Source organism: Manacus candei, unplaced genomic scaffold (assembly GCF_025592945.1).
Source record: "Manacus candei isolate 608988 ecotype Guabito, Panama unplaced genomic scaffold, ASM2559294v1 h1tg000035l, whole genome shotgun sequence".
Taxonomy (NCBI): Eukaryota; Metazoa; Chordata; class Aves; order Passeriformes; family Pipridae; genus Manacus; species Manacus candei.
Window position 1 is genome coordinate 1520376 of NW_026138083.1, and position 27935 is coordinate 1548310.

Below are 27935 nucleotides of genomic sequence, written 5' to 3' on the forward strand. Positions count from 1 at the left end.
ATTTTTTAGCTGAGTTTGTTGAGCCCTGTGTTGCAGTAGCTCAGGTGTACCCAGCTGTGTCAGACCTGATGTGAGGCACCAGATCTGCTGCTGTTGGTCAGACTTTTGGCTCTGCCAAGTGGCTGAGCAGTGCAGCTGGATTGTTCTGGATGGGCTGAGCCTGTGACGTGAGGACGGGGACTGAGAGGATGTGCTTCAGTAATTGTACTTTTGTCTTTCCACTTCATGATGCGTGTTTTTTTTCTTTTGTCAGGGTAACAACATGTAGCTTCTTAATGCTTTTAAAAGTTCCCTGTGACTGTGTGGGCACGCTCTGGTGACTCCCACACCAGTGCTGCTCTCTGTGCCTCTAAGGTGTGCCAGCTCTCAGGGCAGCTTCAGACTCCACCATCCACGAAGCCTTCACGTGTACTCGGGCTAAAAATTAGTATGTAGGAGTAATTTAGAGAGAGAGACTCTTTTGTTTGTATTAGTGCAGTTATATAAAAATTCCACTTTTATAATGAAGAAAAATTAATGATGTCATAGATTAAGGTCATCATTTTAGACACTAGAAGTGTAAGATTTCACCTGTTTATTACAGCCTGTGGGACTGGCTTAATGCATTAGAGAGGTCCTTTTGCCAGAACAACCTGTCATCTGTTTGCATCTGGAACAGGCAAATCCATCTCTGTTTTTTAAGCTGTGCTGCAGAGCCTTGAGTTGATGAACTGAATATAATGTTGCTTCAAGCACTGTGAAAACCAAAGGGGTGTCTCCTGTCGTTGTCACCAGCTGTCCTGTTGCATGTCACAGTCCTGCTTTCAGTATCTCGAGTAGCCACTAAAGCACCTCCCACTAACCCTGAGTCCCTTTGAGAGCCCTGTCTCGTGTCCCTGAGCCCTGTTGTGCTGTAACAGTGTTTGCTGTTGGTTTGTCCCACGGCGCTGTCTCCGCATGTCCCACGCATGTTTCCATTGAAGTTTGTTCAGCTCCTGTTTCCTCTCTGTGTTGGTGACACATCCTTGGCAGAGCTGTTCGTGATTCCCATTTATTTTGCTTGTTTTCTGTTAATTGTAGATAACACGTGACAAGGAAATAAAACCTGACAGAGCAGCAGGAAGGCTTTTCCTGGCCCTCTGACAACCAGTAGAACTGGGCGTAGAAGTCGCAGGTCTGATGGTGTGATTGAAGCTGGCAGTTGTCACTTAAAGCCACAGGGCTGCAGATTGCAACTGAATTCCATGTTAGTTCCCAGGAAACACCTTAAGCAGCTGTGCAGTGGCTGCTGGTTTGAAGCTGGTGTGTTTTCCCTCAGATCAGTGGTCGTAGGTATCCCCAGGGCAGTCACATTTTCACGTCTTGCTGGTATCGCCCCAGCAAACATGGTGCTCTCGGTGTCGGGCAGGGGACAGGTGGTTCTGGGGAGTTTATCTCATTGTGGGGATGAGTTCCTGTGATCTGTGTAATTCCTCAGAGGCCTCAGGTCCCTCAGGCAGGGCTGCAGCAGAGTTTGAGGGGCAGGAAGTGTCACTGGACAGAAAGATGTGCAAAGGGCACTCCGTATTCCTGAAGGTGATCTGTTGGCTGTGGGTGACCCCCGGTTAATTGAGGTTCCAGGGGTGACTTGCTGGTTGTTCATTCCAACACCTATGTTCTGGCAGCATTCAGGTAATCTTCAGCCTCATCTGTTGACCCTCTCCCCCGCTTCAGTCCAACCTTTTTGTTATATGTTGAGATTTGGATGCAAGTAGTGAGGTTTGGTGGCTTAGATTGATCCTAATTGTGAAGGAGCAGCGTAAGGCTACACGTCTGTCTGGGCAGAGCAAAGCAGACCCGACTGCAGTGCAGTGTGAGCTGGGATCCTCTCCCTGTGTCAGTGGGCAGTGTCTGGGTTATGGGGCTTTAGGTTGCTGAAAGGCAGTTAACCAATCCTTCCCATATTCAGAGCAAGCTGACACTCAGATCTTCCCGGGTCCGTGCGTGAGGTACGAGGTGTGAGGTTCAATAACAGACACTGGGCAGGTGTAAGAAGTTCTAGCAAACGGTGGCAAAATTGAGTTTGTTGCATAATAATTCGGCTGCTTTTGATTTGTCCAGGCCATGTGCAGAAGTGGGAATGTCTAATTATTGTGCCATTCACAAAAACCTGCTTGTCTGCATAAAAACAGTCCAGAATGTTTGTAATCTACTAGAGCATTAGCAGCACTGAGCTTTAGTAACTTGCTAATAATAATACTACACACTGGTTGTGTAACTCCTGAGCTGCTACCAACAGCTCTAGATGTCAAAGTAATGGTACAGGAAAAAAACAAAACACTGGGACCAAGCTGCATTTCAAAAGCTTATGGCCATTAGGATTCCAATTTAAATGATTTTTGGATGAATGGCTCCTGAAGACGTCGACAGCTTGAGCAGTGAGAGCTGCTGGAGTCACGGCTGCTCTCTGGGTATCGCTCCCAGTGCGACAGGCAACGCGACCAACAAAGCAAGTGATGGGCAAGGCCTTGGTTCTGTCTTTGTTTGGGGGTAAATAGCTGTGTGATGCTGTGTGACTGTGGTGGTTTTCAGTTCCTTTAACCAAAATCCAACCCACCTAATAATGCCAGTCTGAACCAGACCTCGATAATTGACTCGTGACCTCATTCCCCTTGTCTTTACGATCCAATATCCTAACTGGGATGGTGGAGATGAAATGCATGGTGTAATCTCTCTAATTTCTGCATGTTTTGATTTTGTTGTGTCACTAGGGGAACGGGGAAAGTGGGAAAGGAGCTTTTACAGAAACAAATGAATTGCACACATTTTTGTAAATGCTCCTGGGCGATTGTGACATCTTTCTCTGCTGACTCATAGTTAATACCTTTTATGGACTTTTAATACCCCAGTAATGCCATAAATGTATTTAAGGTGGCTGATGTGTATAACTTCTACTGTTCCTCTAGGTCTGTAGAAAGTGTGATTGTTACTGTTCCAAACATTGGAGTACTTAGCAACAGAATCAAATGCTCTCATTTTAGGATAACAATATATTAAAGAATACGAATTGACCAGCAGAGCAAAGCACAGTAAAATTCACACTGATGTTCATCTGCTCTTATTTCCCCTTCTCTCCACCTATAAAATGGGTACTAATCCATTCCTACCTTCTAATTTCCTTGGCCTCCTGTGTCTCCATGGAGTGTGAGAGAGAACTTATTGGCCTGTGTCATTTTCCAGGCAAAGTTTATACACAGCCACGTTGTGCAGGGAGGCAGGTTAACTGCAGGATACCCCAGGGCTGGGAGCTGCAGGCTGAACGTGCTCTCCACTGTTCCCAGGTGGCAGAAACTGCAGACACAAACGAGATGGTCAATGGAGCTGCAGAACAGAGGACGAGTTCCAAAGAGTCCAGTCCAGTTCCTTCCCCGACGTCAGACCGCAAAGCTAAGACCGCTGTTCAGGCCCAGACTGCTGCTACCCTTCCAGCCAAAACCCAGGAGATCCCTTCAGCTCAGATGGAGGGCTTCCTGCACCGCAAGCACGAGTGGGAGACACACAGCAAGAAAGCCTCCAGCAGGTAACGTGCCGGGGCAGCCGAGAGGGCTGACCCAGATGTCACACAGCTCATGCCAGCCCTGCTGCCATTGTCTCCTCACGGCTCCCAGAGACCTCCCAGGCTCACCCTCCTGCTGCTGCAGGGACTGTGGCTGCAGGGCCGAGCAGTGTCTGTGGGGAAGTCTAAAGATGTTTGGTAGGAAAGGCAGCATTAACCATATGTGGCAGGTGGGAAACTGAGGCACAGAGATAGCACGACTTCCCCACTGCACAGGAGGGATTTATGGCAGCAGTGGGATTTGATTCCACATATCTCAAGTTGTATCTTACTACAAGAAAAGAAAACCACGTAGGTGTGAGACTAGAAATGTTCGTATTCTTCTGACATTTTGTGTTTGCACATTACCCCTTCCCACCTACTCTGTGATCTGTTCAGCGTGAGCAGGAGATGATTGGTGTGCCATAGTCGATTCCATTCCTAAGGAGCCAGGCCTGCAGGTCTCAAACAGGCAGAGCTTTGAGATTTGTCTTCACTGGAAAAGCAGACTGGGGTCCTTTGTGACCCAAGAGAGCTCTTGGAACCAAGAGTTGTGACTTGGCTGACAAGGAAAATGTTCATAGCAAGAGCTGAGCTACAGCAACATCTGTGGGGTTTGGTAGGAGCCGAAGCCCTTGGCAGAGCTGAGATCACACATGAGTACAGTACTCCAGGATTTGTGTTCCACTGGGGTTGTTCACACTAGAGAGCGCCTTGGAGGCACTGACAGCCACCAGTGCCACTGTCTGGGTGCTCTTATTTCCAGTAATTGTTAATTTTCACAGCTCTATTAGAGAATGAGGCACATGGTTTGTGTCAGTCAAGGATTTCACACACAGTCCATTCATCAGTTTGCAGCACAGTGAGAACTCCTTCCAGCAGAGCTTTGCCATTAGAGGGTCAATGGGTTTCTCTCCTGAGAATGCAAATTGCCCAGTCTGCCAGAGTCCTCCCCCAGTGAGGACTGGCTGGTGTGCTATCACAGGGAAATCTCTGTTCCATGTGGCTCAATGGCAGTGCTTTTGGCTCAAAGCTGTGCTTCCATGAGAGGATTCCCCATGTGTGGTTTACGGGACAGTGTAGGCTGTATCCACATCCTCACACTGAACTAATCTCTGTTATCTTACAGAAATAATGGTGTTTAGTTTCCCCACTTCTGCCAGTGAGAGCATCAGATTCATAACTGCCCTCGTTGTTTCCCCTGTGCCCCAGGTCATGGCATAACGTGTACTGTGTCATCAACAACCAAGAGATGGGCTTCTACAAGGACTCCAAAGCTGCTGCCTCCGGCATCCCCTACCACAACGAGATCCCCGTGAGCCTGAAGGACGCGGTCTGCGAAGTGGCGGTCGACTACAAGAAGAAGAAGCATGTGTTCAAGCTCAGGTAAAGCTGGGCAGCAGTCTGCCCTCAGGGAATGCTGTGCTGGGTGTGTTCACTGTGTGAACCCAGCCTAGGAACTCAGCTCTTCCCAGCCCTGACACAGGGGCTGTTTGTCAAAGGGAGCACAACACACCGTCACAGTGATCAGTGCACTTGCTGTCTGGGACCAGGCCAGGTGCAGGTGCCTGAAGTAGGAGCCTGAATTTCACAGTGCCTTTCACAGCTCTGCAGCTGCTCCCTCTAGAACTGATTGAGAAGAACGTTCATGGTTCTGCTCTTCTCAAAATCAGGCCTCTTGTTTAATGTTTTCTGTATGAATTCAGGAGACTACTGAAGATATCTATCATGTTTTCAGGCCCAGAACACGTAGTGACAGACCATTTCACTCTGAGCTATGTAAAGGACCTGTTGCTCAAAGGTTAAAAAAAAAAGGCTTTTCCTTGTGAAACTGTGTATTTTACTAAACAACCTTCAGTTAAATACATCTTCAAAATATTTTATCTTTACACAGATGCTAGGTAATCCCGACTTTATGAACTGATCAGGTCATGTATTCCAAGACAGAGGTGTTTTGGTTTGGGTTTTTTTGGAAGAGTATAATTTTATATTGGTACAGGAATCCTCTAAAGATGTTAGAATCCATATCTGGGCAAAATTTGCTTTAGAGAAAATATATAGGGAAATATATAGCAAATATTTAGGGAAATGTAGCTTTCTTGAAGACAGGCCTGCAGCTATGTGATTCATCCTGTAGACTATTTTAAAGCCCTCTGAATTGCTAATGTAAGGATGTGCTCTTCCAAATGCAAAGTTAGGCAGAAGAGCCAGCTGCCCTTTTTTCCCAGTGCCCCGTCACATGTACCAGGCCCCTCAGGTACTTGCAGGTGGATATTTTCTTACTCACTCACTGTTATTTTACTGTTTAATACTCAATTTCATTTCATAAAGAGATGTTAAAATGCTTGGGGTTTGTGGGGAAAGATGGGGAAGGCTCCTGCTGCCCCTGGCTCCTATTTGTTCAGGTGCCTAGCCTGGCATTGTTCTGTTGTTTTTTAATTAATATGTATCTTCACATGTATTGTTAATTGTATCCCAGTTAAACCATTTGAGTAAAATCAGCACAGGAATCCAACAGAAGGGAGACCCTGGCCTTTCCTGTGAGGAGAGGCAGCTCCTCCTCCTTGCCACACAGTGCAGTCCCTGGAGCCAGCCCAGCACAGTGCCCCAAGCAGAGCAGCTGCAGGACTCTGCTGGGTTTTACAAGAGCCAGGAACACTCTGGGTGTTGTTTCCTTTGCAGATTGACCGATGGCAATGAATACCTCTTCCAAGCCAAAGACGACGTAAGTTTGCTTTTCTTGTGGTTTATTTCTGCTGTGCCACGGGTGCTGTTGTAGCAGAGGGGACACAGAGCTGCTGAGAGCTCAGGGCCCCATCACTGCAGGGTCCCTCCCTCCCAGCTCAGAGTACTCTGTGCTCTGAGTGTGCTTTGATTCCGTGCTCTGTGCTCTGAGTGTGCTTTGATTCCGTGCTCTGCAGGGGGGTGTGGGTGATGTGCAGGTTCAGGGCTGCTCAGGGACAGCTCTAGTAGCCACCTCTGCAGGAGCACAGCCAGAGGAGAGCCAGGGCATGACTTAGGGCCGGATTCCTCCCGTTTCCCACCCGTGTCCGTTCCCCCTCCGCAATGCGGGTCAGAGCAGGCTGGGGGTTGTAATGGCTCTCTGCCCTTGGGGCTTCTTGAAGGAGGAGATGAACACGTGGATCCAGGCCATCACATCAGCCATCTCGTCAGACAAGATCGAGGTGTCCCCGACCACCCAGAGCACTCCAGCCTCCAGCCGTGCCCAGACCCTGCCCGCCAGCGTCACAATAACCAGCGAGTCCAGCCCTGGCAAGCGGGAGAAGGACAAGGAGAAAGACAAAGAGAAAAGATTCAGCCTTTTTGGTAAAAAGAAGTGAACTCCATCTCCACACACTGCACTTCTCTGACCGTTCCAGTGGAATTCCAGCATGCGAGCTCAGAACCAATACGTTACTCTCTGTGCCTCATGTTCCTCAATGTGATTGACATTTTTTTATTTATAGAGCGTTTTAAAACAAAAAAAGCCAACAAAAAAAAAAAAAAGAATCTAAAGTTACAAACGTATGAGGTGCATTGGGCAGCTTCTGTAGGAGAGGGAGGACCAGGTTTTGGGGGTTTGTTTTTGTTTTTGTTTTGTTTATTTTTTTTTTTAAATGAAGTTAATGTAGATTAGATCTTAATATTTAAACTGTTCCTCAATTTTGTGAGGCTGTCTTGGAAAATAACCCACTCCTAGTGCTATTGGTATGCAAGGCAGCGGTGCTTTCGAATCTACTGTGCGCACGAGAAACCAATGTCCCAGCTCAGAGCGGTCCCTCAGCTGAGGGTGCCGTGCTGAGTCCTGCCTAGTGGAGCCTCCCCTTGCAGTTCTAACACTTATTGAAGGGCAGTGCGTTCTCTTTGCTGTAACAGAGTGCAGGGATGTTGACTCACACACGACGCTGGTTGTTAACACGGCCCGAGGCGTTTCTGCATCGAGTACCACACGTAAGAATGTTGGTGTTCCAGACGGATGAACAGGCTGAGACAGTTTCAAATAAGCTGTAATTTCAAATTGGGTTTGTTTTGTTTTTGTTTTCGTTTTTGGTTTTGTTTTTTTTTTTCGAAATACATTATATTGTATGTTTCAGATAATTCTAGTACAAAGTATAATAAGACTAGATGTATAATAAACCCTTTAAAATCATCGATAAGTGTAAAAGTGGAACTGAAGCATTTACTGGAAAAGTAATGTTACTCAAATGGTTACTTGCTTGTCAGCTGCAGCACTGTGTGTTATAATTTTGCTACATTACCTTGCTCTTTGATACATAGTGTGCATTTCTGTCACTGTAACTATTGTAATGAAAAATTTTCATCTTACTGCACAATCAAAAATTACATTTAATAGGAATGAACTTTCAATGACTGGGCCTGTAGTCAAGAGTAGTACTGGAACTGGCTTTCAGTTGTATCGAACTGTACCTCTAGACTTTTACCCTATCTGTTAAATATATGCGATGTCATTAAATGCTTTTAAAACTAAATATGCTGGGTAAGTTTCTTATTTCATTTCTGACGATGTTAAATCATAATTTTGAAAGAGGATCAAAAATAAAGTTATTTTAAAATGTCATCTCTCCTGTGCACTGAAACTGATGTCTCCAAATGTAATTCCATTCTCTCGTGCTAAAGTTCATTCGGAAATAGCTGTTTTCTCTCTTCCCACTTTTCTTTCTCCTCGCTTCCCAGCTGCCCTCCCTTTTACCCTGCTCCCCAAATTATGTGCCAAAAAAGGAATTAAATCAATATTTTGTGAAATATTTAGACGTAGATACCGTTTGTGAGAAGTAAATCCAGCAGAATGGATGGAAGTAAAGCATAAGCAGAGGCTGGGGCGATGGAGTTACCTGGACATTTACCTGATTGAGGTAAAGCTCCATGTAAAAGTTGGCAGCCAAAGCACATCATTTGGAGTAAGTGCCATTCTCCAGTTTTTTACCCACCTTTTGCTCAAGTGCTTAAGTCCTTTCCTTACCTTGGAGGCTGCCTAGGGAAGCATCCAAGAGAAATAGCTCTGAGAAGCTCCAATATGTTCTATATTCAGTGAAATGTAAGGAACCTGGTTTTTAATGTATTGTAATTATTAAAATACACTCAAATATAACTTTAGGTGGAAAGCAGACAAACTGCAAACAAACGTGTTTCCAAGCGACAGTTTCCTGAACCTGTGACCAATATACAGTGTCTGAATTCTTTTCATGGAGTGTGCAGTGTTCTCTGGGTTTTTCCTGTTTTCCAAAGTTTTTTGGTTGTTAAACAACGGAATATTCATGCACATGGATTTTTACTCTGTAATGTTACGTTGTTCCACTCTAATTATTAGTGAAATGTAGGCTAACACTGCTAGTATTGTAAATGTAAATTTTTACACAATAGAAGAAGCTGAGGTTTAACATTATTAGAGGCTATGAAACAATGTTCTTAGTTGATTAAAGTGCACAGAGATGTGGATGCCTTAAGTATGTGTCACTTAATTGAGCTGCTGCACTGAGCAGCGACAGATCCATCTCGATGGCCTGTGGTGTGTGATTCTGGGGTGACTGGGCTGAATGTGCCTTCAGAGTTGTTTCCTTCTTTGTCTTGCTTCTCACTGAAAGTTGTTCCCAAAAATGACTTGAATAAAAATGCTTTCTGCTTAGGAGCTGACTGGAGGTTGGTGAGGACCAGGAGTGAGCCCTAGTAAGCCTCGGAGCATCAGGGAGCAGTTCCCTGCAGAGAGAGGTGGTGGGTCAGGAGCAGCCTCTGGACACAGCCAGGCCAGAGCAGGCAGGTCAGTGGGCACAGCCAGGGCAGGGAGAGGGACTGCGGGAATCTCTTGGATCAGGCGAAGGGAGGGACTGCTGGAAAATAGCAGGGGGAGAAGAGAGACTGTAAAGGTAGCTGTTGGAGACAGGACTGAAATGGGAGCAGCTGTCATTGGCACCAGAGGTCCCTGTTCAGAGGTGGCTGTGTCACTGCCCAGACTGCCCCAGTCACCATGGCCAGACTCCCAACACAGTTACTCACTGAAGGGGGAGGAGCTGGAGCACAGTTTGTATCCTGAAGGGTCCTTCCCATATCCCGGCAAACTGAGTGCAGTGTGGGGGAAAACCCAGAACTCCTTAGCCCTTGGAATTAAGCTTGTGTTGGTGTTCTTTTAGATTGATGCAAATAATCTAATGCAGATTAATCCATCTGTTCTACACAGAGAATATGTTCTGTGGTAGGGCTGTCCTCTGTACAAGGAAGATTAATGGTAACGGTAAAGGAAAAGAAAGGAATGATTCATCTCTGTCCTGGTGAAATATTGGTTTAGATGGTTTTTCCCTTCACCATGTTTTGGTTTTTTATGCTTCAGTTCACAGAGTATGGACTTTAAATGTGTAGGGACCTTAAGAATATACTTTTGTAATTAATAGCTTGCAGGTATGATGTAGTTTTGCTATTTTTGGTGGCTGTTTTGGTTTTTGCTGCCTTAACTAATCACAGGTAGCTGAAAAATACAGAAGCTTAAATAGCAATGAGTTGGAACAGACATTGGTCCTTTTCACTAAAAAAAAAAAAAACCTCAGAACAGGCTGTGCTAAATGACTTATTAATGTTAAGAATTAAATCACTGAAGAAGTGGAATCCAGCTCACTGACCCCACAGCTCTGTCCGTGGACTGACCAGTCGAGGCCTCATCCTGTGAGCAGGAGGGACAGGAACCCTGGGCCAGCACAAGTGGAACGAGGATTCAGCTGCCTTTCCGTGTCCTGGCACTACAGTACCCTCTGAGGCCAAGCAGGACAGAAGTCAGGTAAGAAAGCACCATGTTCTCAATGCAGTGGGATTCCAGGTGTCCCCACGGTGGTGGGTGTGCAGGGCCTAGCTGAGGAGTCAGCATTCAGCTTGAGGCTCTAATTTATTTCCTTCCTTACTGCTCACTGTAATTTATCTCCTGTCAAGCGTTTTTCTCTAGCCTTGTGACAGCAATCGATAGATATTCTAGCTCTGGTGGATTATTGGGGTTTGCTTCCAAGGATTTTAAACAAGATTAAAGTACAAATGAGGCAAGGCATGAACCAGCCCGGGGGGAGCAAAGGGAAATGTATGACAGCCTAGAGCAATGAAACCCGAAAAGCACAGGAGTGGGGATGTGCTGTGATTCAGCAGGTAGCCCTGGGTGCCTGTGCCGGTGCCACGGAAGGCAGTGCAGCCGCTGTGTGTGCTGTCAGCTGACAGCCCGGGGAGCAGCAGCAGCAGCAGCGGAGCCGCTCGGCAGGCCCCACGTGGGCGCATCCGCAGTGTGTCATAATGCAGCACGGCCCGCCCCAGCGCCCTGCAGGGCAGCCCCAGCACGGGGCTAGGGGGCAGGAAAGGGGCGACTTGGCTTAAATACCCAGTTATGGTGGAAAGGATGAACAGAAGGACTTAGTGCGTCAGTGCGTGCGGATCCTCCCCTGCTCATCAGGCCCAGCATTCTGCTCAGTCTGGTGGTGGAGAACACCCCAGCTACGGCACAGTGGGAATACACCTTGTGCCATGAACACCACAGCCTCAGCACAGTGTGGATACACGTTGTTCCATGAGGCATCATTTACTTTGTGTCCCAAAATAATGCATTTCACAGAATACTCTTTCACCGTCAGATGGGACGCTGTGGTGGCTCATTACATTTTCACTGTAAAAATTACCTGGGCCTAACATGAATTTTGTTATGAGTCTCCTATTGCTCCTACTGCTTTCCTTTTCCTCCCACGCCCAGTGAGACAAAACTCCCTTGCTCACTAAGTGCCAGCATCGTCCATGAGAGGTCACTGTGTCCAGGGAGATGCTGAGCTGCAGCGGAGCCGCTCTCCCTGGAACACCACACCGGCTGTTATCTGTGCACTCGAGAGAACTGAGAGCTTGGGTGAAAGTTCTCTTCACTCAGAAAGGCAGATTTCTAAGGAGTTATGTAAACTCGAGGCGAGATTTAGACACGTCTCAGATGCACCGTCGTAGGAGGGAAGCTGAGTCGAGTATGGCAGCCAGGCTATGGGAAGGCGAGGAACACCACCATCCCTGCTGGGGCAGAGGGACGGAGAGCAGCTCTCTGGGAAGGTCAAGCTTTCTGCTCTGATGGTCGCAATTTTAAACTGGTCACTGAGATTCCAGGAAAAGATGGCAGGAAGGCAGCCCCCATGGAGGTCTGGATGGAGGCAGGCAGTGCCCCAGCAGAGATGGGCTCTGGGAGACCAGTGTCTGGTCTCTCAGGAATGGGCTTGAGGATGCAAAATGCTCCAATTTTTCTTCTTCTCTGTTTTTCCCCTAATGCTATTTCTGGACAGATCCGAGCGTTTCATTAATGCAAATCAGTGTTCCTGCCCACAAGGAATAAGAGCTTAGAGCCAATTCCCCTGTTATGATTTTGTAGTTAAATCGTAAAATCACTGAGAGGCATCAATCAGGATTGGATTAATGTAATGCCAGGCAACAAACAAACAGAACCAGATCACAGCTCCTGCTTCTAAACCCTCCCCCCAAGGTCTTAGGGATTTTATAGAATTTAAAAAAGCATTTACAGCTCAAATAAGAGGTACCAATTTTGAAATACCAATTAATATGGCATCTCTGTGCATCTGCTGTACATTCATCCACAAAAATAGGAGTTATAAAGGCTATTTTGTGGAGCAGAGATCTAGGACATAACACAGATGTTTCTGGGAGGGAAAACCTCAGTGTTCATTGTTAATCACAGCTCTTGGACATGTACAGAGTGGGCAGGATGTATCAAAGAGCATTGGAGTTCATTTGAGATGTGGTGCTTTTTGGCATCTTCTATATGAGGCTTGCTATAAACAAGCAAATAAAACCAAAAAACCAAACCCAAAGCCCTCAAAAAAACCCAACAGCAGGGAATGGTCCCTTGGGCAGAGAGCAGAGACTGTCATTCAGGTAGTACTCATACAAGATGCCACATCAGTTGTTTTTTTTACGTTTAATACCAAAAAAAAGGCAGTAAAATTATGGGATATGTATTCCAAGCTAACAGGCTCCTTGCCACAGAGGGGAGAAAATGCTGCTGCTAATGCAAATTTTTATGTCTCTTTTAATTAAGTTCTTCAACATATTTTAAAGTGTTAATTTTTACATGAGTTACATTAAATTGGAAGTACATTCAGACGACTCTTTTTTTGAACAGAAATGCCCCTTTTTTAGTAAGATTCACACTCTGTCTTGGTTTGTATTTTTCCTTCCCAGCCTTTCTTGGATTTGTGATGCTGAGGACTCCAAAATCCAGTATTAACACCCAAAAAACCCTAGGAGAGCATGAGGGATATTTACGTTGTGCTGACAGTGAACAGCAGGTTGCAGCACTGAGGAACGTTTTCGGCAACATGACAGCTCCTGAGAGGAAAGTAAATAGTGCATTTTTTTAAACTGAAAAAAAACCCAAAACCCAGCCCACAAACCCCTCACCATTAAATTAATTAATTGAATTAATTAATTCAATCACCACCATAAAATTCACTAAATTCTTGAGGGTACAGATTACGGACAAATGAGTGAAACTAAACTTGTGTAGCTGCACACATTTACAGGTTTTTCTCTGAGGGTTTTTTGGGGCCTTGCTTCATAACTAGTGTACTTAATTGCTAAAATAACGATAATGATGTATAAAAATAATTTTTTTCTAAAACTGAGGATATATGTTTTCATGAAGGATTAAATACAAAGTTCAGCTTGACTACTGTTGCTCACAGAGAGGTGACAGCCACACAAGCAGAGGCTTGAAACTAGTTTTTTATTTGTCTTTATTGAGTAGATAAGTAGCCTATTTGTCATATCTATTAATTTTTTAATGTGATTCAGACAGTTTAGCCAAAAAAATGATAAAAGGAAAGCTATGATCACATGGAATTTATTCTATTGAATAATAGTGGGATGGGAAAGGATAAAGAATTTATCATTCACTGGAAGCCTTATTAGATACCCACATCCACAGGGTGACAAAGCGGTTTTCCACAGTCTGACAAAAAAAAAAAAAAAAAAGAGATTGAAATAGTTTTGGCAGCTACACAAAGATGCTTCAGCCCAGCACGAGTGGGTTTGTGTGCTGGTGGGTAATGCAATGAATTTTGAAATATTTTACAAAGCTTTTAAGAGCATTCAGATTAGTGCAGGCCCGGCTGTAACATGAGTAAATAAGGGTGCTAAAAGCCTTTGCCAGCACGTTCTGGGGGAGGTGCTGGAAGAGCAGGGGGTTTGTGCAGGTGAACTTGCATGAAAGGTACAGCCAGGACGTGTTCTGTCCCAAAGACCTGGCATGTTGCCACAGGGAACTTAATTCCAGAGAAGGGACCGGTCCCGGCAGGATTTAAACCGCTGAGACCCACACGCAGGTGTAAATTATGTAATGACCAGTGACAGAACTCCAGGAAACAGCCGGAGCTGAGTCAGGGGAGGTTCAGGTGGGATATCAGGAAAAGGTTTTTCACCCGGAGGATAATTGAGCGCTGCCAGAGCTCGAGGAGCATTTGGACAGCGCTCTTGGGGACAGGGCGGGATTGTTGGGGTGTCCTGTGCAGGGCCAGGAGTGGAACTCGATGATCCCTGGGGGTCCCTTCCAACTCAGGATATTCTATGATAAAACAAGGCGTTTTGCTGGTGAAGCAGTTAAAAAAAAAAAAAAAAAGCGACCGCGAATTTGGTTGTATCTTGTGAGACTTTTGGAGACTGCGGTAAACATGGAAAGCAGAAAAGTGGGTTTTTATTGCCTAAATCCGCGTGTCCCTGGCGGGGCAGGGCTGGCGGTACCGCGGCCCCTCACGGCCCCGGACCCTGGCAGGGCGGGAAGGGCTCGCGCCCCCCGAGGCGCCGCGCGCCACCGAAAGGGCGGGAAGCGCTCGCGCCCCGTGAGGCGCCGCGCGCGGCGGCCCCGCCCCAGGGCGGGCTCCGTGAGGGCTCCGCCCGCCCGGGGCGGCACCGTGAGGGCTCCGCCCGCCCGCCGGGGGCCGGGCTCCCGCTGGAGGTGGGTCCGGAGGCTCCGAGGTTCGCCTCGGGCGAGCAGCGCGTTCCCTGCGGGCGGCAGTCCCGCCGCCGCGTCCCGGAGTGCTGCCGGCGCTGTGACCCCGGGTGTGAGCGGTGCCAACGCGCACGTCGGTGTGAGGCGTGTTGTGTGGGAAAAGGTACAGGGGTTGTTGTCAGCCTTGGAATTAATTCCCTCTTCCCGTCCGTCTGGCGCTGTGCCCTGTGAATGTTTGGTTCTCTGATTCCAGCATCCTCTTCCCTGCGGTTGTGGCCGAGTTTCTGGAGGGCTGGGTTTGGGCTCCTGTGGAGCGATACTATAAAGCGGTGGATGCCTTATCACCAACGACGTGCAGCAACCACGCTCGGCTGATAATGACAATACAAATTCTGCTTTAGGAAAAGCAGAACACAAGCGAGGAAATGTGTTCCTTGGAATATCATTCCAAAGGATGACAGTACAAAAAAAAAATAAATGGGCAAAAAAAAAAAAAAGCCACCAGCCCCCACTACCTCGTGGTGAATTGGAGTGAGTGAAAATGGGAAATTTAAAATTGTTTTAATTACATGGTTGCTGTAGAATCCAAAAGGAGGAAGTTTTGGGTCGCTGGGGGATAAGGAAAGCTGGGTTATATCCCCATATTTATGCTGGATGTTGTGTATGAGACGGTATTGAAAGAGAGGATTCCTGTGAGGACTCGGAGCGTTGGATCGTGTGAAAGGGCTCAGAACCGCCCAGAGCACCCGCAGCGCCCATCCCAGCAGAGCTCCCCTCACCCAAACAGTCCCCCCCGTCAGGCAGAGCTCCCCCATCCCGGGAGTCCCTTTTAAACACACGTGCACTCTGCCATTCAGACCCGCGGGGCTTGTGTTTTCTTCTCTTTCAGCTCTGGCCCCGGGGGTAGCTATGTTAAAAAGAGGAGCGCCCAGGAAGCGTTGTGCAGGAAGCCAAGAAGGTGCCGCACGGGAGACGCAGCGGGAAGCCTTTGGCAGGTGGTGCTGGTGACGCACAGAAGTTACTTTGCCTTCGGGAGGACGGCAGGCCCCGTGTGCTGCCCATGTAGGTGTGCCGGTGTGCCCCCGAGAAGTTGGCTGGTGGCGCGGCGGCGGCGGAGCGGCGGCGGCTCGTCCTGGGCAGCGGCGGCGGCAGATGATGGTGGCGGCGCGGCGCTGAGCGGCGGCATCCCGGCTCCGCCGATGCGCTTCCCGGCCCCTTCCCCGCTCCGAAGGGCCACCTGAGGCTCCGGCAGCTGGGCAGGCATCGCCGACGTCGGAAAGGGGAAAGCGTGCCGGGGGCAGGCGGGTCAGCGCTCGGCTGTGTGCGGGTGGGCAGGGGGTTGGTTATCATGGCGGATCGGACGGCTCCGCGCTGCCAGCTCCGGCTGGAGTGGGTGTACGGCTACCGGGGCCACCAGTGCCGCAACAACCTGTACTACACGGCAGGGAAAGAGGTCGTGTACTTCGTGGCCGGAGTCGGCGTGGTTTACAACACCAGGGAGCACAGCCAGAAATTCTTCCTCGGGCACAACGATGATATTATCAGGTAAGGGGGCTGACTTCTCTGGTGGTGGGGTGGGGTGGGGTTTAAAGGGAAGGGAGGAGAATGTAGGGCTGGCAGAATACCCCCTCCTTGCTTCTTACAGCTCGGCTTGCACCTGCCGTTTTCAAGCCGCCCAGATTTGTTAGCGGCAGGCTGTGTGAAATCTGGATTTCTAGATACTATCGGTTATCGTTATTTTGTAGCAAAGCTTCAAAATGTTGCAATATTGAGAGAGAGAGACAGTAAGTTTTTCTCTTGCACTGCACCAAAAGCAAGGCATTTGGTTTCAGCACTGGGAAGATCTTAGTGCAACAGTGCTGCAAAAACGCGTCTCCAGCACAGTGATCTTCCCAGAGCTGGGACCCCGGCTCATCAGTTCTGACATCGCACAGAAGGCAGGTGTAGCTCTCCTCGCCCTCGGCAAATCCCAGCACGGGAGTCCGTAAATCTGACACATCGCTCAAACTAAGCTGCTTTTAATATCATCCGGAAAATTTAAATCAAAATCAACTTCAGCTGTTTGCACTCCAGGCAAAAAATCCCAAGCATGCTGGTGCAAGATGGCTACAGAAGCACAGGTCTGGCTCTTCATCTGTCCAATTTATTGCCTCTTTCCCTCAGATTCTGCCTGAGAAATGAATTTAATTGATGTTCTTGTCCTGCAGAATGCTGATTTTTACTGCACCTCACAAAATAGCACAATAAAAACGCAGTTAAAGAGTTCTAGGTCCCCTCCTAAAAATCTGCCGAAATACAGAAAATTACATCGGTAAAATAGAAAATTAATGTTGTAGCTACTACTTTGTGACAGAAATGTGAGCCTAGAATATCCCCGTGAAGGATGTTGCCTGGCGATGCCACTCCTCTGAGCACAGCTATGTGCTGCCCTCCCTGTTCACCCAATTCAGCATGAATGAAGTGTTTTGTTGATGATGTGGAACCAGAGCGGTCCCAGGTGACTCATGGTGTGGGAGTGCTGTGGAAACATCTGCCAAAGGCAGAGTCCTGACACTGCAACCACCTCACACAACTGTCACGTCATCCCTGGTTATGGAAACCATCCACTTTTCCTAGGAAGAGCTTTTGGCTCCTGTGTGCCCTCGTAGCATCCTTTTCTCTGGAATGTTTTGTCAAGTACTATGGATGTGCATAGAAGTTTATGCTGGTTTCAAAGATATTGCAGCTCCAAAAGGCTGTTTAAATGTACACTGGGCTGCTCAGAGAAGAGTCAGGTATTTTAGATGCCTCTGCAGTATCATGACATTAAAAGTTTTGCTTGTTGTATGGACATAAAGTTCGATACTCTGTGGAATAGGAAGTGTAATCCATGCAGAGAGTTGTATATTTCTGAGGTTAGGCTTGAATTCTTATTAAATACTAGAAATATAATTCTTTAAAACACAACTACATAACTACAGATCTCCACTGAGTTTTGGTTGGACAGTCATGCTTTGGTTGTCTCTCTATTTTTTAATATTCAACCAGCTGAGGGAAAAATGTCCCAAAAATTATACTTGTACTTTTAAGCAGGTAATTCTTTGTGTGGTCATCACTGATATGACTCATAAATGCAGGAATTTAAATTCTCACATTTTAGGCTTCATAGCTTTCATCTAATTGAGATGAATGTACTTATCCAGTTTTTCTGGTTTTGTTGGGATTTACTTGCCTGAGACCCGCTTCTAAACAGCAGTGTGTGCATTTGCAGTCCAACAGGTTGTAATTTCTAAAGAGGTTTGAAACACCATTTTAAAAAAAGAAAACTTGCAGATTTTGGAAAATTCTGCAAATCACTGAGACCAGAAGACCTTGAAGTGGGAAGATCATCTGCTTGCAAGGACTGCTGTTATCTCCTTTTGTGTTGAAAGGTTTTTGTGAATGCTGTTCTGTGGCAAAAAAATTGATGACCCCGTGATTCTTAGAGCTGATACCCGTGTATTACCTGGGAGTGTTTGTTGAAGTCATGAAAGGGGATATTTGTCCTTGGTGGAAAGGTCAGGTGTGCATGTTTAATGTGTTTTCACAAGATTAATGGTTCTGCCTCTTGTTTTGTATCGAAATAATGCAGCTGGACATAATTTAGTTTGGGCTCAAGCAGACCAGCATGTATTGGATTAATGGAGAAATGCCATTTTTCCCAAGATCCATATTTAAAGGCGAGTTCTGGCTGTACAAGGAACTGGATGTACTGCACTTGGCTGGTAAGGTCGATGCTCTGAGTGCACAAGTGAGCTCAGAGTGTCCTGTTTCCTGAGGAAAGCCCCCACCAGGTGCTGTGCTTCCCAGCTCTTCCTCCTTGGACTTCAGCATGAGACGAGGTCCTGAACCACCTGATTTACCCTCCAAGTGAGCCCTGCTTTGTGGAGGGGTTTGTGGGTCACCTCCAGAGCTCCCCTGCTTAACTGCAGTGTCCTGTGGTTCCTTTGTTGCTGCCAGTCGTATAACACAGTTCTTCTTGCATGTTACTTTGTTGTGGAGTGGCTCATACTATTGATTAGCAAGTCCTGTCATTACAGGAGAGGATCAACACGTGGCTGAAGTGAATCAGCATTAGTTCTGGCCTCTGAAGGGTCTGGGTCCTTTTTGTTTGTCACTGGTGAAGTTTACTTTATAATCAAAGAGCACGAAACATGCCCTGTTCTTCTGCCTCCCCCCGAGGGTGTAGATCCAGCCATGGCCACACTGGGATGGAGCAGTGTCCTGTCACTGCCTGTCACTGGCTGCAGTCATTGCTGCGGGGCAGGACTCGGGGGCAGAAGCCAACATGAACACCCGGGGGTTGTTTTCCTTCTGGAGTAATTCAAAAGTGGGCTTTTGCAGCAGCTCATTGTAAGAGCAGTGCCTTCGTGTGGGAGTGAGAATCTTGCAGTGCATGCAGCGTCTCTGCCTTCCACAGGATCCCTGCAAATGTGGGATCCGTGTGCAGCAGAACCACCCGCAAGGCTGGCTCGTTACTTCTGACAGTGCTGGAACACTTTCAAAGGAACAAAAGGTTTTCTTACTTTATGTTGTGCCTTTACTTGTAGAACAGTGATCAATTAGATCAGTCCTTGTTTTTCTCTTAATTAAGTGTTGAGTGAAGGTAGTTCTTTCCTATAACTGTTCTGCAATTTTTGCATATGCAAAAGCCACAGAAAACAGCAAAAGTAAAAATATAATCAATTGAGATACTTCTCATCATTTAAAATACAGTTGATTTTATTTCTTTTTACAGAATTCATTTGTAAACAGAGATTCATTCCTAACTTTGAGGAATTTTTCCACTGGTATAGTAGTGATGTCTCCCTGTTCTTGAGTACCTGCAAAGCCCCCTGTTATCCCTGGATTGCAGAGCACGTTGTTTATGTAAGGCAGTGTGGGATTTATCAGAATATTGCTGTAAGTGTGTGTGTGTGTGTGTGTGAGTGCCACTGTGCTGACAGATTGGGATTAAACCACGGCTGTGCCAGCGGGATGAGATTTACTGCGCTGACATACAGACTGGAGGCCTGGTTTGTTCCCAGGAGGGTTGTTTCAGGAGACAGGATGTGTATTGGAATATGACTGTACATTTTCTTGTCTTTCTACCATTGGTGGAAAAAAGGAATAGGATGCCTGAAGCAATGTTATGTGTTGTTGACTGTAGGGAATGTAATTTTGGAATTAGTAAATTGATGGCAGAGCTATGTAAATCAAAACCCCAGAGATCAAAGATATAATTGTACTTTTATCTTTTTATTTAAGAGTATGTATCATAATATTTCTGGTTATAGGGTGGTGCTTATTTGAAGAGATCTGAAATACTTTTTCCTTGCCCCCATTTGGATGGTAAGGGACAGCAGTTTCTGTACAGTGGTGGTCACGTTACTGTGGTTGCTGGATGTGTTTTGGGAACTGTTTTGAGACAGTACATTGTTAAACAAGTTTCATATGAAAGAAATTAATGCCCCCTAAAAACTCATCAGCTTTATTGCTTCCTTTGCTTTCAATCTCAGAAAACCTGGGGAAAATGCAGTTTGTTCCACGAAGTTCTGGTGGCCTCTTCTGCCTGCGCTCGGTTCCTCTGCTGCATTCAGATTTGAACTCTTGCCCAGGGTTGCTATAAGCTGCTATAAATTTGTGTTTGAAATATCCATGTGAATGCATCAGACATGTTGGAATATGTAGTTGCAGTATCTTATTGAATGTGGGTTTAGAAATACATGGATCAGTTCAAAGTGGGGAGAAACTCAGCAGGCATTTGTCGTGATATATCAATGAGAATAGTCATTATTTAGCTCCAGTCTTCAACCAGAGCAGCCTAGCCTTCATTTTTTAATATAGTTTTTTTACTTTCTCTGCATCAACTATCTGCACCTTTTTAATTTGCTTTATTTCAATTTGATTTGAGATGACCAGGAGTCATCAGGTAGTTGTGTGTAATCACTCCTTACTAGGATGAAAACTCAAAGAAAGTATTTTGATACAAGTAACCTTAATTTCAAATTTTCTTCTCAGTTTGAAGGCTGGGGAGGAGCTGATGGCACAGTTTTGTATTAGTGTTTTGTATTATCAAACTTCCTGCAAAAGTATATACACAAATTCTGGTCTTTACAGATGTTTATAAACTGCATCTTGCAGGACAGAAGAGATCAACCTCCATGAACTGTTATTACTCTCTTTCTTCCTGACGAAATGGATGTCAGATAGATTTATGTAGGCAATTTCCAGATACTTTTTCTTTTTTTCCTTCCAAGTCTTGATTAGATTTCTGCAGCCAGATGAGATGCATTTGTGCCCCAAGAACATTTGGTTGTCTGGCTTTTCTGTCCAACAGACAAGTTAAATTTAAATTCTCCTTTAAAAGTGGTATTTGTAGCAGACTGGGAATGACACCTCCAGAGCTTTAGGGAGCCTTGATCTTAAGGCCATGTATATGTTTATGTCAAATTCCTTTAAACATTCCAACAGCACAATGAACTTTGGTGCTCTGCAGCCTATTGCTGGAACTTGTGTTAATGCTGGCATTGAAGTCTGTTCTTTCTTCTGTGGCAGATGGATTGAAATGCACTGACATGATGGTAGTAAAAACAGAATATGAAATAAAGGTTACTCTCAGAGGGATATAGCAACCCTGCTATTTTGGTTGCCTGACTTTCCCTGTTACAAAAGATTTTGCTGGGTTTTTTTTATCAGGAATTTTGAGTGCCTTCATTCCATTAGCAGACCGGAATGTTCAAGGCATAATCCTGCTGCCTGGTACTACAGTTTGTATGTAGTCACACTAATATTGATGCCTGCACACCAAAATTGGGTATCCATTCATGCCAAACATCTGCTTCCTCATCTTCAGAAATTCTTCCATATGCAGAGTTAAACACTGCAAGTGTTGTTCACTTATTAGCTGCAAATATTAATTGCACAATGACAGTATTTACAACAGTGAATGTAACAGTAAATAACTAGTAGCAGTTGTAGTAAAAAAAGACAACAAAACAATCCCTCTAGGATTCTGAGGGATTCTCGTCTGTTTAGAAATTTATTTTTTCTCAAAACCTATTGAAATGCTGTTCAGTGGAACTACCCTGTACTCTGTTAGTGGCTGTAAAACAAGTTTATAATGTACAGTTATGTTCCCAGTCCAAGGCCTTGTGCAGCTGCAGTGGTTGTTGCACGTGGTCTGGCCTCCTACTTCCACAGTGGGTTTATTTGGGTTTTCTTTTAAATATGAGGTATCAGGAGGTGGCCTCAAATGTCTCAAATGACATATATTGAGCTATTTCAAAGCTTTGCTTGTCAGACTGGAGAGGTTTGCCTGGTTCTATCTGGGAATTCGATCAAACCCTGTCAGTTTGACAAGCTGCTCTAGGATGGGCAGCGCTGTGCTCGTTCCTCACAGGGAACAAAATCTGCTCTTTGAGACTGGGTCAGATCTTTGAGTATTTAATGTTGTTAAATGGTGGTGTTAAAGAAATGCCACTGTCCTTTTATTCTCTTCTGTGATGGCACTTCCCTCCTCTGTTTATTTCCCGCGCTGCATCATTTAATCACTTGGGTTCTATACCAAATGTCATGGCATTCAGAATGTAATTAGGATTTTGGGGAGCTTCTTTTGGATGTGCAACTCTTTCAAATACAGAGTTTGTGATAGAAATTGTATCACAGAACTCAAATATTTCACAGTAATTTCGAGTGAAAATTTGATACTTCATATTATGACAAAATTTTGACAAAGAATAAATTAAGAGGACTAATTCCCTTTATTTCTTTCCTACTGAGTGGAGGGAGAACACCATTTTAAAGAAATCTGCACATCTGTTGTGAGCTCATCTCATCCCTCTTATCTCTCCTCTCTGGTGAGGACAGTTCAGGTTATTAAAATTATTCTTTTATCCTTTTAAATTACCCTTATATCCTTTTAAAAATTACTTTTCATAAATTCAGGTCCTCCGTGGCAGAACACTAATAATTCTATGAAAACTGCAATTTTCTAAATAATTGCAGTCTTGAGAAGATAGATATGAAGTAATTTCTTCCTTTGAGATTGAACTTGGCCAAGAACTTAAGAGTTTTGAGGGCTTTGCATGTTTTGTTCCTTTCTTCATGTAACAAGAAAATATAGAAGTTGCTACGTGTTGGTAGTTTAAAGGCTTTTATCAGAATATGCCCTATTATTTTATTGTCTGCTCAGGAGCTGTAGAGGAGAATGCTGGAATAATCTTCAGAAGCACATATGGCAAATCCTACAGTTCTCAACTCTTGCACCAAATGTCTTATGTCACTGTATATGTTAGCAGTTTTTATTGCAGTACAGAGAAATTAGAAATAAGAATATCAGAAAATTTATGGTTTGAATTGACAATGAATGCCAGGAATGAGATGAAGTTTTTGGAGGGCTTGTGCACTGTGATTTTTACCTTAGGTTGATACTGATTATTGGTTGTGAGACGTGTTTTTGCCATAGGTTTCTGGCATGGATACATTAAATACAAATTTCCTTAACTTCCTCTTGGAGAGAGGATATTTTGCTCAGGAAAACTGTAAGGGAATAGAAGAGCAAGCAGATACCTGAACTGTGTAAAGGGACACCTGAGATCTCCTTTAGCAGCTTGTGTTTTTGGAAGCTCTGGAACACAGGAATATCCCGAATCAGTGCTGCAGAGACCTGTTCCTTTGTGTCCCCGCACACGGAGCGCTGCTGTTTCCCTCTCCTGGCCGGCTGCCACGGTGTGGGTAAATCTGGAGGCTGCCCAGCCGAGCTGAATGCACTTGATTAGCTGATTGTGTGCAACAGCGCTGCCCTCAGCTCACACTGGCTCCGGGAGCCTGCTCGGCGTTCCCTCCAGTGCCGCGGGAGCGCGCAGCAAACCCCCCTGCGCTGGGGAGGGGACTGCACTGCTCCCTGTGCTCGGGCACGGGGGGACGGAAACTGGTGTGGGCAGGGAGAGACATTTCAGTCTCCACAGGAACCTGGAGCTGTGGTGGAAGCTGCTTTCTCTGCTCCTGGGAAGTGGAAGGCAACCCCCCTGTAACATCCGTGATACCATAAGCTAGAGAAAACCCCCAAGTATTAGCAAATGACAAGCAGTAAACCAGATTATAAGTGCCTGAGGCTACATGCTGCCAGGCAGTTACATAATGGCACAAAACTCTTCAGCCTCCACTGCAGCATCGAACCTGAAATACAGCAAAAAGGCCTCCCAGGAGCCCAGCTCAGAGATTTCACAGAAGGCACAACCCCAGGTTCCCAATCTCTGCTCTGAAGGGTTGGCTAAGGAATCAAGAGAAAAAGAGAAATAATGAGTCGTAGTGCTTACATAAAAACATAAAGAATCATGATTCCATGTTTGTTTATATAACTCCTGGTGTTAGTCTCACAAAACTGAAGTTTCAAAGGCATTCTTTGGATCACCCCAATCCCCCTCCAATACAGCACGTCAGGGATTTTGGTAGTGGCAGAACTTCACACCTGCTCCTTCCTGTTCGTGTGTGCCACTGGCTGCCCATCCATTAGAACACAGGGGAAATTGAGAACTATTTGGATCATTAGTAACTGTATGTCACATTAAAAGACATGTTTTGAATAACTGGGGGGGGTCCTGTGTTCTGAGAGTGCCTAATACAGCTGGTGTTATGGAAGAAAAGTGGGTTTGAATCTCTTTTCCACGTGTCTGATCAGTCGCTCACCGGAACAGGAAGGTCAGTGAACACTTCCAGGGACATTCCAGCTCTTCAGGAATTTAATACTTAAAATTCTGCTTATGTAAAACATTCATTGAACTGCGTGGCATTACTTGGTATTTGAAACTTGCTGTATTTACCTTTTATTACAGTTCATTTCTAAGTGACTGTAGAGCAATCCCATAAACATCACTTCAGGTAGGTTCCTGTGGAGTTGGGTTTTGTGTGTGGGTTGTGGGCTGTGAACAGCAGGACAGGTGTGGGTGGAGTTTCTTTCCCTTGTCTGGCTGTGGTGCTGCCTGAGATCCCAAAGTCAGGAGCCTGAGCTTACTGGATGTGCAAAGGCACCTCAAACCTCTACCAAGTTTGTCTCCTAAAATAACAGTATGTAGAGGTTCTGGACTGTTTCCCTTCACATGTTTTTCCCCAACTATCCATTTTGTAGCCAGCACAGAAGGGAAGTTACTTGATTTAAAGAACATGCTAAATCCCCAAACTCTGTCTTCCCTTTTTGCTATTTCTCTTCTCTTTCTGTAGAGTTTCCACAGACATGATTTGCTTTTTAGCTCTGTGGGCACTGCCTTATGTGCTAACATATGAATTGCTCTGTTACACAGATGGATCACTTGAAAAGTTTGGAAGTAAATTCATCTTCCATGTCTAAAATTTCTAGAAAATACTTGAATTTCCAGGGCTCATTTGTATGCTCTGAGGAGAACTAGGATGTGGATCTTTAACTTTCCAGAGCCTGGTGAATAGATGAGTGTGACTGGGCATGTGAGGAAATCCTGGATGTGCATGGGAGATGGGTGACAGCTCTTTATTTTTGTAAATGTCTGTGTAAAGAATATTGTAAATCTGAACAGAGAGTCCTGTTCTCTGAGAGCTGCCTTATGTGAGGTACAACATTATCTTTTGTAAGAGAGATGAGAAAGCTGCATCCATTTACCTGAGCAAGGAATGTCTTGGCCCTTGTGCCTACGTCAGTACAACTTCACAGTTGTATTTTGGTTGACTGTTAGACCTGGTACTGGGCTAGGAGATAATTTAAATTAGGAATAACCAGCATATTTTGTTTCAGCACAGGACAGATTAAAGGAAGTATGAATACACTGCTGCTGGGTAAGACAGCTCTTTAGCCTGCCCTGTTTCCTGCTGTGTTAAGGAGTTATTTGATGGAATTATTGTGAATGTGCTCTGTACACTGTGTTGCACTTCACATTTTCCTCATGGTATCTGTAATGTTTCATTTGTAATCCCTGGGACTCCCCACTGCCTAGAGGTAAATGCTCTTTTACCTTGTCATTTAGTTTGGTGGGAATTACTTTATGTGTGATGGCAGTTGAGTGCACTGCACACTTTTTTTCCCTGCATTCTCCCTCCCTATCAGATACAACCATTTAACGAGCCCAAACCCCTCCAAACTGAGCACATTCTGCAGCTGTCACAGCTCACTGCCAGCTGAGCTGTACTTCCTGGGATCCACCTCGGTCCTTGGCAGGATTGTGTTCTCATTGTTAAACATATATACAACACAAATATATATATATATATGATTATTATATGATTATGGAGTATTATATAATGTGTAAATGTAAAAATTATATATATTTGGCTTTCAAATAACTCGTTGGCTAAATGTCATCCCAGGATTACCCCTTTAACTTATAGACACCCTCTTTTCTGTCCCAGAGGTAACAGCAAGGAGTGATGCTGTCCCTTCATTCCACTTATGAACGTACTGGACTTAAACTCCAACTGCTCAGCGGTTGGAACTAAGCAGAGATGTTCTGTGTCGGCAAATCTGAGCTTTGCCTGAGTTCTCACAGATTTTTAGGCTCCTAGGAAATGTTACCAGTTAAAAAAAAGCTCTTGCATTGTGACAAAAGGGGTTTTTTTGGCTCAGGTATGTGATAGAAATTAAAAAAGAGATGGTAATAGTCACCAGAAGACCATGATAGCCACAACCATGGCTTGGCTGTGGAGCTTGGAACAACACGCCCCAGTCTGTTGGATGGCAGCAGCAAAGCCCTGAATCCCAAACACCAGAGCTTCCCTGCTGCCAACACGGGTTTGAGGCACGAGCAGGAGCCGTCCCGCTGTGCCCGGGAGATCCCGGCCATGTTTAGCTCTCGTGTCTGTCTGCAGCCAGAGCCAGGCCTTTCACATGTCACTGCCAGTTATGCTGGGCAGGGATTGCTCCTCTGGGAATGGCAGCAGACTCTTTCTAACATGTTGGGTTGCAGCTCTCCCCCTGGCTCCCTCGAGTCACTGGGCTGGAAGGAGTTTCCCGGTCCCTTTGGCACCCACCACCCCAAGTGGAAAAGCTTCGGTGGAACTGAAACTGGAGTAGGTTGGTCTCCTATTTTCTTCTTGGATTGCTCATGGATGTGGGATTTCCCGGACTTGGCTGTTCATACACATTTTCCCTGTCTTATTTGGAAAATTTTAGCATGTCTTTGATCAGCTGTTTCATAAACCAGTAAAAATCCCTGAGGAATTTGGTTCATGGGAAAAATTGGCAGCATATCATACATTTTGAACATAATTTTGTTGTTAGACTTTAATTTTTCCTGATTAGAATATTCATATTTCAAAGTACGCTTCTCTTGATTTAATATTTTTTTCTTTTTTCCCAAATTTATGATTCTTACATTGTTGTCACAAGAAAGCTGAGCTGCCAGTGAATAAAAGAGGAGTGCTTCTCACTGGCCTTGGGGCAGATGAGTTCAGAGCTATCAACTAAACTGCCACACAACTGCAGGAGCCTGCTGTGCATGAGACCCCACAGTCACCCCCCTAAAGGCTGCCTCGGGGGCTCTCCAGCTCGGAGACATTCTTGGAATGATAGGGGGGAGGTTTCCTTGCTGTCTTGTTTTCTCTTAATTCTTTTTTCTTGTTCCGTTCTCGCTCTTCTGTGTGAATTCTGTTACAGCCCCTCCCCTGTAGTGGTTTATTAGCTGGTGTAGCTGTGGCTGTTACAGACAGGATTAAATATCTCACTCCAAGTTACAAAAGTCAATCAGGTCTCTGAGGATAATCTCCTGTGGCAGCCTTTGCATGTTTTACTATTGTGCAGCTTCCCAGGAACTGTGCCTTTCAAAGAAGGGGGTCGGGGCAACTCTTGGCATTGTGCTCACCCACACTTTGGTGGCTCAACTGCCTTGTCCAGAAATAATGGAACATCTTCCCTATTTGTTCCTATTTTAATTTTCTGTGGTCTCTTGAAGGTTCAGTGTGTGTTGCTTGTACTCAGTTGTGCATCAGAAACTAGTGAAATGTTTCCAGTAGAGGGGTTTATGTGAAGAAAGGCCTGGCTTGTTCCCAAAATACTCACCTGAAGCCTAAGAGAGATCATCTTTATGTGTGACAAGCTATTCCCACCTTCCTGGGAGGAACCGTGACTCAAATGTGTGTGTTATGTGTGAGGAGATTAAATGGAAACGTAGAAAGGCTCCTCTTCCTAAACCTACTATCTGGGTGTGAGGGCGGTTCTAAAATGAGGAGTTCTTGGGAAAATAGGTGGCAACCTTCAGGTTTTATGGGGGCTTTTTGGAACTGTACCTGAGGGTGTATTTAGATTGGTTCTTAATGCATATTAAATAACAGAATATATAGATTTATTCTGTTGAAACTCGTTTCCAGAGTAAAAATGCAAACATTTCTAAATGTATTTATGGCTTTGTTATAAGATCATAAAAGCCAAAGCATGCAATTTTACTATTT

General features: G+C 45.4%; 2 protein-coding genes across 13 annotated transcripts in view; both read left to right on the top strand.

The window, feature by feature from the left end:
* SPTBN1 (spectrin beta, non-erythrocytic 1) overlaps nt 1–8043 on the top strand; it is a 114398-nt gene extending 106355 nt beyond the window's left edge. For all 5 annotated transcript variants that reach the window (XM_051792817.1, XM_051792819.1, XM_051792818.1 and 2 more), the window contains 4 exons: nt 3300–3538; nt 4766–4939; nt 6236–6278; nt 6679–8043. In XM_051792817.1, coding sequence (XP_051648777.1) covers nt 3300–3538; nt 4766–4939; nt 6236–6278; nt 6679–6894 — 672 coding nt within the window. In that variant the 3' untranslated portion in view covers nt 6895–8043. The remainder of the gene's footprint in view (nt 1–3299; nt 3539–4765; nt 4940–6235; nt 6279–6678) is intronic.
* Nucleotides 8044–14499: 6456 nt separating this feature from the next.
* The window catches only part of EML6 (EMAP like 6), an 87178-nt gene continuing 73742 nt past the window's right edge, over nt 14500–27935 (top strand). For 3 of the 8 annotated variants that reach the window (XM_051792828.1, XM_051792824.1, XM_051792827.1), the window contains exons 1-2: nt 14506–14691; nt 15418–16073. In XM_051792828.1, coding sequence (XP_051648788.1) covers nt 15877–16073 — 197 coding nt within the window. In that variant the 5' untranslated portion in view covers nt 14506–14691; nt 15418–15876. Of the gene's footprint in view, nt 14692–15417; nt 16074–27935 lie in introns of all 8 variants that reach the window. The other 5 variants (XM_051792823.1, XM_051792825.1, XM_051792830.1 and 2 more) reach the window with 4 other exon arrangements.